The sequence below is a fragment of the Mucor mucedo genome (assembly GCF_025094135.1).
Source record: "Mucor mucedo strain NRRL 3635 chromosome Unknown EV154scaffold_229, whole genome shotgun sequence".
NCBI classification, from domain to species: domain Eukaryota; kingdom Fungi; phylum Mucoromycota; class Mucoromycetes; order Mucorales; family Mucoraceae; genus Mucor; species Mucor mucedo.
Window position 1 is genome coordinate 7206 of NW_026252513.1, and position 13988 is coordinate 21193.

The window sequence follows — 13988 nt, forward strand, 5'->3', positions numbered from 1 at the left end:
AAGGAGGGGAAGGGTTGTGGTTGTTGTCGCTAGTATTGGTCGTGGAAGGGGAAGAGGTAGGAGGGGGGTTATTATTTGCAAGAGATAAAGCAAACAATTCGGCCATTCTAGTCATAGCCGAAGTAGCTTCTCTCAACCTCTCCGAATTTTCACGTCTTAGACGGTTATTCAACTCGATTTGCTCTCGATGAAACCGACGATCATCAGCTCTCTCTTGACGAATTCTTTCGTCAATTTCTTCCATACGGTTTGCCATAAACCAGACAGACACATCAACGTTTCGAGGTCGTCTAGTCCCAGGCTCCTCCACATCATCATCATCTTCTACTGTGAATTGTCTACGTCTACCAGAGGTGTGTTGCTCACGATTATCAACAGTTTCACCCAAAAGTGAACTATATAGCACGTGTGGGTTGACCGTTGCTATACGGGTCGTTGCATCTTCCATGGCATCATAAAACCCCCAATGCGGAAGAGGAGCACTACCAGTAGTTCTAGCTGCATCTCGTTTTTCTCTGTAGGATGCAATCATATCATTCCACTTGTTCTTCATCGAGGTAAGACTCCTGGTAACATTCACAGCTTCATGATCGTTAAAGTTTCTCAAAACTGCAGCGTCAAGTGCGGCCTTTTCCTCAGTAGACGAGGTGTTGGTTATTTGCATGGCATAGTCTCTAAACAACTCAATCAAAACGTACGTGCTAGGTGCGGCCCAGTTTCTGCCAGTAGATGATTGACGAGTTGCGCCATCAGAAGAAGCAGACTCAGAAGGAGTTGCTGGAGCTGCTCCAGAAGAAACAGGTGCTTCAGAAGAAGCTGGTAGGTTTGCATCGGTGGGAGCAGTGGGGTTAGTAGGAGGAGTGGGGTTAGTAGGAGGGTTGGGAGGAGTAGGAGGAGTAGCAGCTGTAGAAGCAGTGGTAGGGGTAGCAGGGGTAGTAGGTACCGAGGCAACATTTGATGTGACAGGTACATCAGGTCTGGCAGGTGCTGGTCTGTTGGCTCTGGGTTGACCCCTTTGTGTGTTGCCGTTAAAATCGTTGACAAAGTTTTCGCTGGTGTAATTTTGGAAACTCATTTTTTTTTTAAATTGGATGATAAAAAGGATAGAGAGAGAGAAAAAACGTGAAGGGGTTGCAAATAAAAATTTATTTTAGAAAAAAAAACATTATCGTGAATTCAGTAGTCCGTTTTGGGTTTTTTTTCAAATAATAGAAGGGTTTTTGGTACTGTCAGATTTTAATCCTTTATTTGGATAATTCCTTTTTTCGGCACTGAAAATTTTTCGACCTTTTTTATAATTATCTCTTTTTGTAACATTAATTTTTTAATCCTTCAAAATAGAATCTGATGTAACATTTCACCAAAAATAAAAAAAACGGACAACGAAACAAAAAGCCCTATATTTGGACCATTAAAACATTTTTTTTTGTGATTGTGAGGGGCCAAAGTCTCTGCCAATTGTGTGACTTATTCTTTGAATGTTCAGACCAAGTAGAACCATGTTATAACGAATGCATTGCACCACAACCACCTTACAATTGTTTTTCTTTAACATCAAACGGCGAGAAAATGTGCCAAAAGGAACCAAGTCTATTTAATGAGAACTCAGGATTGGATTTGAAATCTGACGGATTCACTTCTACGTACATAACGCAAAGTAACATTATCTGTTTTTTGCAGGTCGCAACAGTGGTCGCATCTGGTCGGAATATCGCTGTATTTTTATCTTTACAATTTAACCAAATGAGATACTTGTTGTCAGGTCAATCAAAAATAGGCGAAAGAATTGGGTCCAAAAAATGCACCGTCAACTCCGGTTTTTGTACAGGAGAAAGTCGTTCAAAGTTGGGAAGTTTGGTAACCAACTTAGCGAATATCTCGATGATGTTTCAATCCTCTTTGATGGCAACTTCAAATGGTCGGTTTATTTCTATCTTCAACTTTGTTCGGTTGGGTATGATGTAGATAACCCCAAAAAAGGTGAATAGTGACAAGTACATCAAGCTGTCAACTGTGACATGTTTGGTAATTACTTTCGCTCTGATATTGGATGACTTCCAAAACGCAAAACAGAAATTAAATTAACTTAAAATTAACTACGGAAATTCAATTTTCCGAGGTTAATTTCGCATGCCTTCCAAAACGCACAAAAATTAAGATTAATTTTATTAATTCAAATAATTCATAATTTCTTGCTCCCTTTGCTTCCAATTAGCCTAGTAAACCGTTCGGATTTGGTTTACACCAACGGTTCTTACACGGAAGTTGTGTAACCTCCATACAAGGGTCAAAATATCTCTACGCTGTTCCTTATCAGAAGGAAGTTTTGCATGCAGCCTTCCAAATGACCCTTGTATGGCTCTCATTCCCCATTCTACTGCCTGACGATGCTTCGTAATAACGGCATGCTTTTTTTGAGTTGCCACATCACCTCTATCTACACCAACTGCGTTTTCTCTTGGCACACTCAAAATCTTGCCCGCAAATTCTCGCCTACAATTGTGATATATTTTAGGTCTTGTATTTACTAAAAAATGCCTTTTTTTTTCATTTTTTTAGGAACCATCTCCTACTTCTTTTGAAAAGGGTAAAAAAGTCGTTTCAAATAAGCGTAAAAGAGCACAATAAAATTATTTTTTTATAAACAAACTCTTCGCAATTCATTTATTTTACTTTCATAATCCTTAAAGCCTATTGCATGCAAAGTTTTAAAAGAAAATGTAAAAAAGATTTTTTTTTTGAGTTAATTTTTTTTTGAAGTTAATTTTCAAGTTAATTAAGGGGGGTGGGGGGTGTCAATTAACTTTTCTCCATTTAAGCAGTAGAAAATGTCTTAAAATTAAGGTTAATTTTTGGTTACACATCGTAAAAAATATTTTTAAGTCCGTTTAAATTTGATGAATTAACAGTTTTGGAAGTCTTCCATTATTTAGGTTGTTCTCAAGCAAAAAAAAAATTTCAAATCTGATCTGATCTGAAGTTCGCCGTTTCAATTATAAAATCAATTATTTCGTGGAACAATAAATTATTTATTGAAAATACTAAAATTACTACACAAAATCGTACCTTAGTTACAAAAATTTATACAAAAATGAATCCTAAAATAATCAAGTCTCCTAGAGAGAAGATGCTTTATATCGCAAAGTATATGCCACTTTTCCTTCAGAAACTTGAATAGGAGGAACATGTCATGACATGTGAATCTGTGAGGATTGTCATGGAAAAATACCAACAGATTTTATTGACAGCAATAAACGTAGTTCCTAGAGTAATGTTTAAGCAGTTCGAAGAAGACGTGTTCTAGTCCAGTCCTATTGCCAGAAACAGAACAAGAACAGAAAGAAGACTACTTGGTGACACGAGAGTCAGAGTAAAAATGATAATAAAGGAAAGTTTATTTCAGAGAAGGGGGAGGGGTTAGGACTAAGATCCAGAATAACGTTTTTCTAATAAATAACTAGTATCTATTTATAGTATTTCTTATACATGGGAAAAGCTACGATGGGTTTAAATTATGGATTAACAAGGGACTTTACCGAACAGATATCATGAGCAGATTATTTGACAAGGATGAGTAATTGAGATTCGACCAGTAATAGCAGGCTGGATTTAGTTGACATTGAATATTTAGATGGTTCGGGGAATGTCTCTGATTTGACACGGGCGGGAAAACTGGATTGGGAAATGAAGTAATAGATGATCGGAAAAAGATTTACTAAGATTGAGTCAGACAAGAGGCGGGAAGTATATTAGAATACAGATTGGTGGTAGGTTTTACAAGGAATTCAGGAAGCGGGCAACATATACAGATATGATTTTGGGTACAAGGTTTTACAGGGAGTTTGGTAGCGGACAAGGTAGACTGATATTAGATTCTAGGACAGGGTTTCACAAGGGTTTAAAATCAAGGCATGATCTAGGACATGATGAAATGAGTTCATGACACCTATCCACTTTAGACTCATTAAAAACAAACGATACTTGTCCATTACTCATGATAATTTGAGGGATGATGACAAATCTCAAAGCTACAAGGCGCACTATAGAATGAAAAAAGCTACACTCAATCAACTGATCAAAATTTTGATCAGTATTTCGCATAACAGTACACCCACGTACATGCAAGTGCCAGTTGTGCTCTGGCGTTTTTGTAATTGTCATTTCTGTTACAGAATGATGAAAGCAACTTCGGGATTTGGCCAAGGCTCCCTCTTCAATTTTACGGAAAGGTTTCTAGAGGCAGTAAAGGACCAATTAGGCCACTTGATTTCATGGCCATCAACCGAAGATGAATTCCGGAAGGTAAAGCATGGTTTCGAGTTCCCTTACCCGGATGATTTGTCAATTAAACGATTGCCAAATGTCATTGGAGCTGTTGATGGCAACTTAATTGTCATTCACCGACCAAAGGAAACGTCCGAGAGCTATCGTGATCGTAAGTCAAATCTCTCCGTGAATTTAACAGCTGCTGTCACTTCTGAATGCAAGTTCAATTTTGTGTATGCCGGTGAAAGCGGAAGATGTCATGACGCACACGTTCTCAGCAAAATCGATATTGCTAAGGAGATGTTGAAGAATCCTAAGAGGTACTTTTTCGAAGATGCGTATATTCTGGGAGATTCGGTGTACCCATTGAGCTACCATGTCATTACGCTGTACTCTCAGCTTGGTTCTAATCTTGATCCCAACAAAGCAAGATTCAACGCCAAGTTCAGTGCAATGCGGCAGGTTGTTGAAAGAGCATTTGGTATTCTTGTGAAGCGATGGAGATTTTTTGGACGTATGTGTACATCCAAGACCAATTACGTTTGGTCATAATTGTTAATACCAGATGTATTTTGCATACCTTTTGCATCAATGCTAATAATACGTTTAATACAACTGATGAAGAATTAGTCGAGTTGTCACTTGTTTCAGGAAGTGATTGTCCGGCAACATTTGAAACAAACACTCCTTTGGAACGAACTGCTGGATGACAACGACGAGATCTTTTAAACGTTTATGTTAACACGTTTTTGAACTAGTTTCAATAAAAATTATATGACATGAAATTTATTTCAAACCATTTTCCATCAATTCAAGAAACTTCTTGTAAAACTCCTTCTTCTCTTCAGATTCAACGTGTTGAACAACAAGAGGCTTGCTCATAATCTCCTCGAGCTTTCTTGTCATACCTTCCGTGATTTGCTTCATCTGTTCCAAAGTTTCATCTCTAGACTTCACTCGAGCTAGCTCCTTTTCTTCCTTGACAGATTTCCTCTTCTTTTTTTGTTCGCCTATGGAGGAAGAGGGAGGGAAAGAGCAAGGGGGGCAAGAATCTTCGGAGACGACAACATCATCATTGTTATCCTCGCCGTCTCGAACACTATAAGCTCTTTTTAAGGAGCTATATGTGGCCTTTGGGTGAAGCTGGGGGTCCTTATGCAAATAATTATGCATTTTTTGAAGGTACCTAAGAAGTGGGCCACCTCCCGAACCGGTCGACGTAATGGTCTCCTTTTTGTTCTGATACGTTGTTTTCATAGTATCATATTTCTCGAGAAGAGCTTTTTCGGACCTGAAATAACCTTCATTGTTGGGAAGGAGGGCTTGGCGCTTGTTGTATTCCAACGTGAACGCTTTCCAATGCTGATTGTTGATTTGAACTCTGTTTGGTGACAAAATATTGTTGTGAGTATTGATAGCCAAATAGTAGTGTCCATATAATTCTGCAATATGGTACATATCATCTTTGGTATACTGTTTCTTAGTAATCTTTTCCTTTTGTTCGAATATGTTTTGTTGCTCCATGGTAATGTATTTAGGAAAAAGAAAGAAAAGAAAATTTGGATTTTTTAAAAAAATTGGAAAATATTCGTGAAATTAGAAATCATGGGAAATTTCCTTTTATATCACTTCGGTAGAATTCAGATGGATTTTTTTCATCTGAAGTTTACTGAAGTTTTTATTACACAAAATTCCATGGAAGGTAACTCCGCACTTCAGATCAGATGAAATCGGAAATATTTTTTTTGCTTGAGAACAACCTTAGAAGGTATTCGGTATCGGCGTGCTTGGCGATTTCGGAAAACATCTGTCCTTCCGGGAGTAGTATTATCTGTTGACTTGCTTATACTTTGTGAGCTTGGGTTTGCAAATTGAATCCGTGCTTTCTTGATCTGTCTTTACACGATTTGATATATGGATTCCATTTTTCTTCGATCGATGAACCGGCAACAGTAGATGAGGAAGCACCAGCAGTAGATAAGGAAGCACGAGCATTAGATGAGGAAGCTCCAGCAGTAGATGAGGAAGCTCCAGCAGTAGATGAGGAAGCACCAGCAGTAGATGAGGAAGCACCTGCAGTAGACGAGGAAGCGCCGGCAGTAGATGAGGATGAGAAGGAAGACGCACCAGGCACAATCTACAACAGATTTTTTTACTTTACCCATACATTTATCGATATCATGTTTTTAATACTATACTTTTGGTGATTGTTTCAGTGTCAAGATTAATCTCTCTGAGGCAGCATTTGTAGCTTCATCTAAGACTTTGCTTCCAATCACCATTGCGTTCGTTGGAGATTTTGATTGTTGAAAAATTGTCATAATATCTACTTTGGCCTTGCGTGTGTATGATTTTTGTATGACATCCTCGTACACTTGCTTGAACTTTGAAGTAAAAGACTTCAAAGCGTCGTTATATTCAACAAATGTCTGAAACCAAACAATCAAAACTTCTATGTGGTTTTCATCGTTATTGATGAAATCTTGTATAGTTTCTCTTGACCTTTTAGTTTTGACATAACACAGTGGCGGACTATGTGGTAAAAACCCGCAACATGTTGCGTACTTATACCACTTCTGGTAGCTTTTAAATACCACTTGATGCTTCTTTTTATCACAATATAGCAATCTTTCACTCAATAAGAAGTACGTAAATTATTGCATCACTTTTAACTACATTATTATTGATGCCGATGAGCCTTTATACTGTTGTGCAATCCAGAGATTCATTATATAATAAAAAACAGGGTTTAAATGAACACGTTTTTTGTTTAATTCAATTTTTATTTCGTATTTTATTTTATTTATTATATGGTATGTACATATCATCTCCAAATCGAAAAGTTAAACTTACCTCCGTAATACTTCTTGCACTTCCTATTAACGGGACAGTTAACGCCATACTAGCCTAACAGCGGCTTTTGTATACATCTAACATTCGAGAGTCCCACGAGATGTAGCGTTTTGTACATAGACCAAATCATTTATCAGCCTAAAAAAAATTGCGGCCTAAAAGAAAACGGTTATAGTCTAAAGAAAAATATATAGCCTAGAAGGAGAGATTGCTTGGCATAAACCTGTTGTTCAAGTCCAAATACGGCTCGACATCTATACAATTCTCTAAAAAAACATACTGAAATTGAAAGGATGATTACTTTTAGAATATGGCAAATGTGTGCACAAATATTCTTGTTACTTTAAAGTATAACGACATAATAATATCAATTCGTATTTCATATGTCATGTTTACCTAGTTTGTATGATTTAACGGTATCCATTACTTAAATAACAGCACTGACAACACGAAACAGAATTCGGGGCTGCCTTAAAAAAGGTTATAAGCGAAAGAAAGGTAGAAAAACTAAGTTAACAAATTTATTAATTTATAGCAAATTATTTAAAGTGCGAATTTCGCTAAAACATCTTCTACAGTGGTTGATTGTAACACTTTTTTGTGGAAGCATATCATCCATTTTTTTACGTATATCTTCCTTATTGGTCAAAGAAGAGTTATATTACTCGTTTAAAACTTGTTTGCCTTAATTTAACTATACTCATAAAGTTAACGATTATCCTGCAGTTCCTTCAGCTGATTGGTAAGTTGGTCGTACCATTCTCTGCAATGCGTACATAGTAGAGTGTTTTCTTATGCCGCATGCAAATGTCACCTTGTTAATATACTGGTCCCAACTGTGTACATCGCCAATAACAAATATTTTAACATGATCTTGATAATTTGATTTAATCTTTCGCATTTTGAATTACTTTGTGAATGATATGCGCTTGTAAATGTGTGTTTCAATCTAATCTTATTCATGTATTGTTTTACATAGTAATTTTGATTGAGACGTTCGATTTTTGTCTGTAAATATTTTTACTGGGTTTGCAAATTTCAACACAATTTCTTCGTATATGAATTTAACAATTTAATCACCACGGGCATTTTTTAATGCACACATGATCGTCCAATTGGTTGAGTAATCTACAACAACTAAGATCCATCGATTGCCATTTTTGGTGGTTGATAATTCTCCAACAATATCATGATGCCAAGACGAAAACGCAGGTGGTACATTCAATGGTTTCAGCGGCGCATGATAGATATTCTTTTCAGCACAACCTGTACGTTGACAGGCTGGGCATTATTTAACCAGTTAGTGCTATCAAGTTACATATTTGGCCACCAAACTCGAGATTTTAGTTGATTGTAGACAGAGATTTGAATCGAATGACCAATTGCAGTATGAACGATATCAATAAATCAGCTCCTTGATGAAATGGAAACATTTTTAATTCGGTTTTATCTGATAAATCGATGATAATTTAGGAAAAATGACAAGATTAACCAGATTGCAAAAATTAACTGAACTTTTATTAACATAAATTTTAGGGGTCCTTTATATACATATTGAATTCGACCTCCTTCTTAGACAGGGCTAGATGACAGGCAAGATTATGACTGACATGCCATATCTTGAAAGTAAGTAATCCAATGAGAATCATATAATAGAAGAAAGAGTTGTACACGTTTCTATAATAGGTCTGTAGTGTCACTTGACGCGTACATTTAAAAGTCATCAAAGTACATTCAAAAATTTATCATGTTTGTACTTTTAAACCTCGCTTGTCATTGGCCTCCGCTAATCTGATTATTACAATATATTAATAATGTCTTTTTAGAATAATTGTATAATAAATGTATACTTTTGTACTTGTATTTAGCTTGATGAATATCGTGCTAGTTTGTTAAGTCAATTGTGAATATTTAATATGCAACATTAAAAGAAGTGTTTATAAAATTATCGTAATGGATAAAAATATGCTGTGTAGATCAAGCATACATGAATATATAAAGCTCGATCACAACAGTATCGGTATTATTTGTATTTTTCATTATTTTGTATACATGTGGATTCTTGACAATAAATGTTTTTTGGTTTTGACTCAATTCTGATCGAAGTTGTTTGGGCCATTGGTCGGGGCATCGAAAATATATTAAGGTCTAATCTTGTATAGGAACGTTTTTGATAGATTTGACCGGTTTGCTTAAGGATACGGCGAATGTATTAGTAGTAATGTTATTTTGGGTTGTATTCTATAAATATGTGGGTTGAACAGAAGTTGGAGCTGCGATACACACGGAATAATCTCTTCGTGATAGAAATTTAGGGGATAAGTTTTTCTTTTTTTTAAAACCATCAGAACAAAAAATTGTTAATTTTAAAATAGATGCAATGTACATTGTATGGTCGTTTATTAATTGTCAATTGCCCGGTTAACCAGTCGGTTTTTTAATTTTCGACCGGCGGGTTGACTGGTCGTCTTTTAATTTTTGACCGACGGGTTGACCGGTCGTCTTTTAATTTTTGAACGGTAGGCTTAACGGTCGATGTATAAACCTTAAAGTTGGCTGGATCGGTTGGTATTTCTAAACGTATACGACTTATATGCCAGTATGAGGTGTCAGGCTTAATATGTTGTCCTAACAGTTGTTCTAGTTTACCACAATAACTATCTGAGACAGATTGGGGAGCAATGTGTCACACGTATTGTGATAGGGTCGGATTTAAGCCATAAAACATTTTATCAGAGTTATAGAGAGCCTACAAGATGTAGTCTAACAAAACCATAGGGTCCTTGCGTAATCTACATTATTTGATATTTAGAAGAGATTTCTGAATATTACAGTGATAATTCATTTCTTGAGGCGTGCTTGTGGTGATCTAGCAAGGCTATAACCATATTAGAGCTATCAAAGGTTTATCCATTTTGATACCATTTGTGATATAACCTTGACAATAAATGTCAAAGTAAGAACTATAAGGATATTACATCACAAGTCTAATTTAGTACATCTGAAAAATACTTAAAATTTAGTTTAAAGCAAAGATAGTTAAGAAGACTTAACCTTTATTAGAACAAGACTAAATTAGTGGGTATGTAATGATCGTATAAATGTTTGGTTAATCAATGATAACTTCAAGATAGCACTAGAGATATGACCACAGCAGACTGTCTTTTATATAAATAATCGTATATTTCCTTTATTAATAAAGACATCTGGTAAACAGTCTCAAACTACTCCTATAGTCTTTTTATAATTTAACTTTACCTTAAAACACAACAGTGGTTAAGTAGATTTCTCGGTCGATACAGAGCATTTATTTTAGAATAAACGTTTTTCGTTAAAAAGGACAGTTGGGAAGTTTAAAGCCCGATTTCTACGTTAGCAATTTTTAGATTTTTGAAGAGAAGTCTAATTTATCGCGATAAAACGTTTAACCGGGAGATACCTGATATAATATTAGGAATTTTTCAATGTAAAACACCTCCAGGAAATCTTTGGATCTCCCCACTGTAAATGGCAAATTTTGTTTTGCCATCTTCATAAAACTTTGTGTGAAAAAAAAACAATTGGCCTCTATTAGTTTAAGAAGAACTCTGTAATAAAAAACATAATATATCCGTATTTGTGATACATGTGAAATTCATCGGGAAGATCGCGTTTTTTTTTGTTGGAATTCGGAGCCAGAAATTAATCATTATAACATAGATGCACTGTAGTGAATACCGCAATTGTTGATTAAATAAGGATTGTAGGAATTTGTCCAACTGTTGGACGGTGGATAAAGGTATAAATAAGAGACTGTGACAATGAGTCCAATCTGATATTTGCAATATCAATGCTGTTGGTTGACCTGGATTTATCTGTCGAAGCCATATTTTGACCTTATTGTCATCACATGTAGCACCCCGAGAGAGTTGTCTCATAATCGCTTTTGTAAACAGTTTCTAGCTCAGCCGTACAATGTCTGGAAAGGTGGGTATCAACAAAGGGATTCGACGAGGTAAGTATAACTAAACATGGTAAATCCAATAATTCATGTTGGTCATTACGTATCGTTTAGCGACAAGCTCAAAAGTCTTGAACCACTGACAAATGTTAACATCGCTAATACAATATGGATCCAATACTATTTTTCTATTCTGCTATATAAGCACATTTGATCTTGAATTCAAAAAGAGTCGGGTGTGCTTGTAGTGGTAGCAAAATGGAAATTTGTTTAGTGATTCAGAAATATTTATAGGCAATTCTTGGCGCACCACCAACTGCGTTAAAATGAAAAAGTTGACGTCGATTTTTTTTTGGCTGGCGCAACCACTAGAATATGACGCATCACCCTACTATGAAAAACATTAAATCAATTTATAAACAAAAGTAGTTCATTTCGTTGATGATGAAGAACGAATTTTGCATTTTTAATTTGGTTCGTTTTGAATCATTTACTAAATGACGGGTAAACGTGGTCAGACTCCTACTGTCAGCAAACGTCAGTTACGCACCAAAAATAATAAGGTGAAAACGAAAACAGCTGAAAGATACCACCAATCACCAGAGGAACCGGATACGTCTCAGAATCGCAAAAGAAAAACGCCCGTCAATCCGAAATCAAGCGAGAAGAGACCACGGGTGTTAGCAGCTGATGTACAATGGTGCATTCTGAACGTCAGTGATCTTACTTTAAAGGTGTTTGCCCTGGAGTATGGCCACTACAATCGCAGGCGCTGCCACGCTCGCTATAAGACAATCCTTACGAACATGTCCGAAGAAGATCATTCTCGCCTCCTTGAGGAATTTGAAAATTGGTGTCTCACGCTTGATTGCACAGTGTTTTGGAAGGAACGCCAGCGAATTCATGCTTTGGAAACTACTGCGTCCAACTGCTCCCAACTGATCAATGATATGTTATTATCTGATTCCCAGAGCCTTTTGGAGCCTCAGAATCAATCTCCAACAATAGAATCACCAACTCCACGTCCAACACAGGAAACAACTGCATCACAACCTATAGCAGCAACAACTACAACTGATTTGGATCAAGAGCATGCTAAAATTCGAAAAGGGAGTGACAACGAAGAGAAGCATTGGATTGTTGATGGGAACGATATTACTTCTCTTTTCCAAAAATACCGGCATCAAGCAGACATCATTCCTAAGCCTGTCCCTTTGGAATCGAACATCCAGGAGATATTAGCCTTGTCGGGTGTACTCTTCCTGGCGAATGAACAGCATAGCGAACGCAAAGTGACTGTTTTTGGGGAACAAGTGCTCAAGAATTTGCTAGAGTGTCAGACTCAATCGCTACTCAGCAAAGTGCCACACAATACCCCGAATTGTACCAATGATGACTTCATGGAAATGGTGAATGTGGTATCCAATATTGACAAGGAGGGTATGTCTCCAAAAAGTGCCAATCTCCGCCTCTTGACTCTAGCCACTAGCATGGATCAATTCAAGTCTAATGTTGTCGAAGGCATTGCTGATTTGTCAATATTGTAGTGTGGTGAAAAAAAGTGCGTCTAAGTACTAATATCCTTCCTCATCTATTTTCATTGTAGGTTGGTGAAACTACCGCTTGAACCCGTCGCAGACAAGAACCAATTTGGAGAAGTAGACGTACAAACCAGGTATTATGATCCATGGCTGTCGTCCATTTTGGCAGATACTACGAAGAAGGTCGTATTACGATGGCCGAATAAGAAGGATACATCAACCACTGGCATTCGTCCAGACGCCATTGTATCTACCTTGGTCTAACGTGCCTTTGGGCAATCCCTTGGTTTCGGGGAAGTGAAGCTTGGAGCTGACAGGACGAGCAACCATTTCCTATGCATGAACACGGTCAAGCTCACCGTATTAGCACGCAACAGCGTATTGAAGTGTGACCATCCCATCCTCACTTCTCAAGCTTATGGTAAGAAGGAAAATGTTGCTACAGTGTTTATGGGTCATAACTATTTCAAAATGTTTTGTAGGATTTCAATTAGTTTTTTACATGACGCAAATGATACATACTAATTTCTTTACCAGGATTGAAATTGGCCGCATCACCCTGCCTGAATCATTGTCCTGCCTTCACTCGTCCGTCACACTAAAAAATATCCGTACGCTATTGCGCGTCACCCTTATATTTTGGCATTGCTGTTACCAAGCAGATTCACCAACAGTTGCCGTTGCACCTGTCAGTACGCTATCCCCAAAGGTTACATATCCAATCGAAGCCTCAACGTTTTCTCCCTCTGCAACTCCAGATACCACACAATTATTGCAGATGATTAATAACACCACTTCAAAGTCTCGTGACTATAGCATCCAGTATAATTAAAACCCATGCTATCAAATATATTTTTACTAAAAGTATTTGGACAAAGTGACCAATTAAGAAAAAAACGACTTAGCTTGACTTAAATTTATGCCTTGCATTTCTTCTCTGTCATTTGTTCATCAGAAGTATTATATTCATCTACATATTGTATACTTGCTGGCTTGGTTGATACGAAATAAAAGACGCTACTTGTTAATGTGCTAAATCACACATATAGATTAGAAATATAACAAATTCATGTCTCGTCATCACTAATATATAACAGCTAGATCATGATCATGCATAAAAAAACCGACCTCCGGCCGGTTTTTTAGGCGTTCTTCAGACTGCCGATCGGGACCTGCGGCCCTCTCGTGTGACTGACGTTTTAGCTTATTTGCCGATCGGGACCTGCGGCCCTCTCTAAGACTGAATGAATTAAGTTTTTATTGTTTATCTAAATTATTTTAAAAGTTTTATCCATAAGGGCTCGTGATAGCTTGTAAACGATACATATTTGCCTGAATCAATCACTTGGTTGCTGGTAAAAATATTATCGATAAATGTGTTTTTTTTT

General features: G+C 36.9%; 4 protein-coding genes across 4 annotated transcripts; 2 read left to right on the plus strand and 2 right to left on the minus strand.

The window, feature by feature from the left end:
• Positions 1–1569: 1569 nt before the first annotated feature.
• EV154DRAFT_488197 (uncharacterized protein) lies at positions 1570–1965 on the plus strand (the record flags this gene model as incomplete). The annotated part of the gene is made up of 1 exon (XM_051599073.1): positions 1570–1965. The coding sequence occupies one exon, from the start codon at positions 1570–1572 to the stop codon at positions 1963–1965; it is 396 nt and encodes a 131-aa protein (XP_051450718.1).
• Positions 1966–5052: 3087 nt separating this feature from the next.
• Positions 5053–5790, minus strand: EV154DRAFT_571451 (uncharacterized protein; the record flags this gene model as incomplete). The annotated part of the gene is made up of 1 exon (XM_051606269.1): positions 5053–5790. One exon carries the CDS (start codon positions 5788–5790, stop codon positions 5053–5055), a length of 738 nt encoding a protein of 245 aa, XP_051450719.1.
• A 319-nt stretch (positions 5791–6109) lies between these two features.
• On the minus strand, positions 6110–7167 carry EV154DRAFT_571452 (uncharacterized protein; the record flags this gene model as incomplete). Its single annotated transcript, XM_051606270.1, has 3 exons — positions 6110–6403; positions 6465–6695; positions 7120–7167. The coding sequence occupies 3 exons, from the start codon at positions 7165–7167 to the stop codon at positions 6110–6112; spliced, it is 573 nt and encodes a 190-aa protein (XP_051450720.1).
• A 4389-nt stretch (positions 7168–11556) lies between these two features.
• On the plus strand, positions 11557–13432 carry EV154DRAFT_582261 (uncharacterized protein; the record flags this gene model as incomplete). The annotated part of the gene is made up of 4 exons (XM_051606671.1): positions 11557–12602; positions 12666–12858; positions 12955–13021; positions 13083–13432. The coding sequence occupies 4 exons, from the start codon at positions 11557–11559 to the stop codon at positions 13430–13432; spliced, it is 1656 nt and encodes a 551-aa protein (XP_051450721.1).
• Positions 13433–13988: the final 556 nt, after the last annotated feature.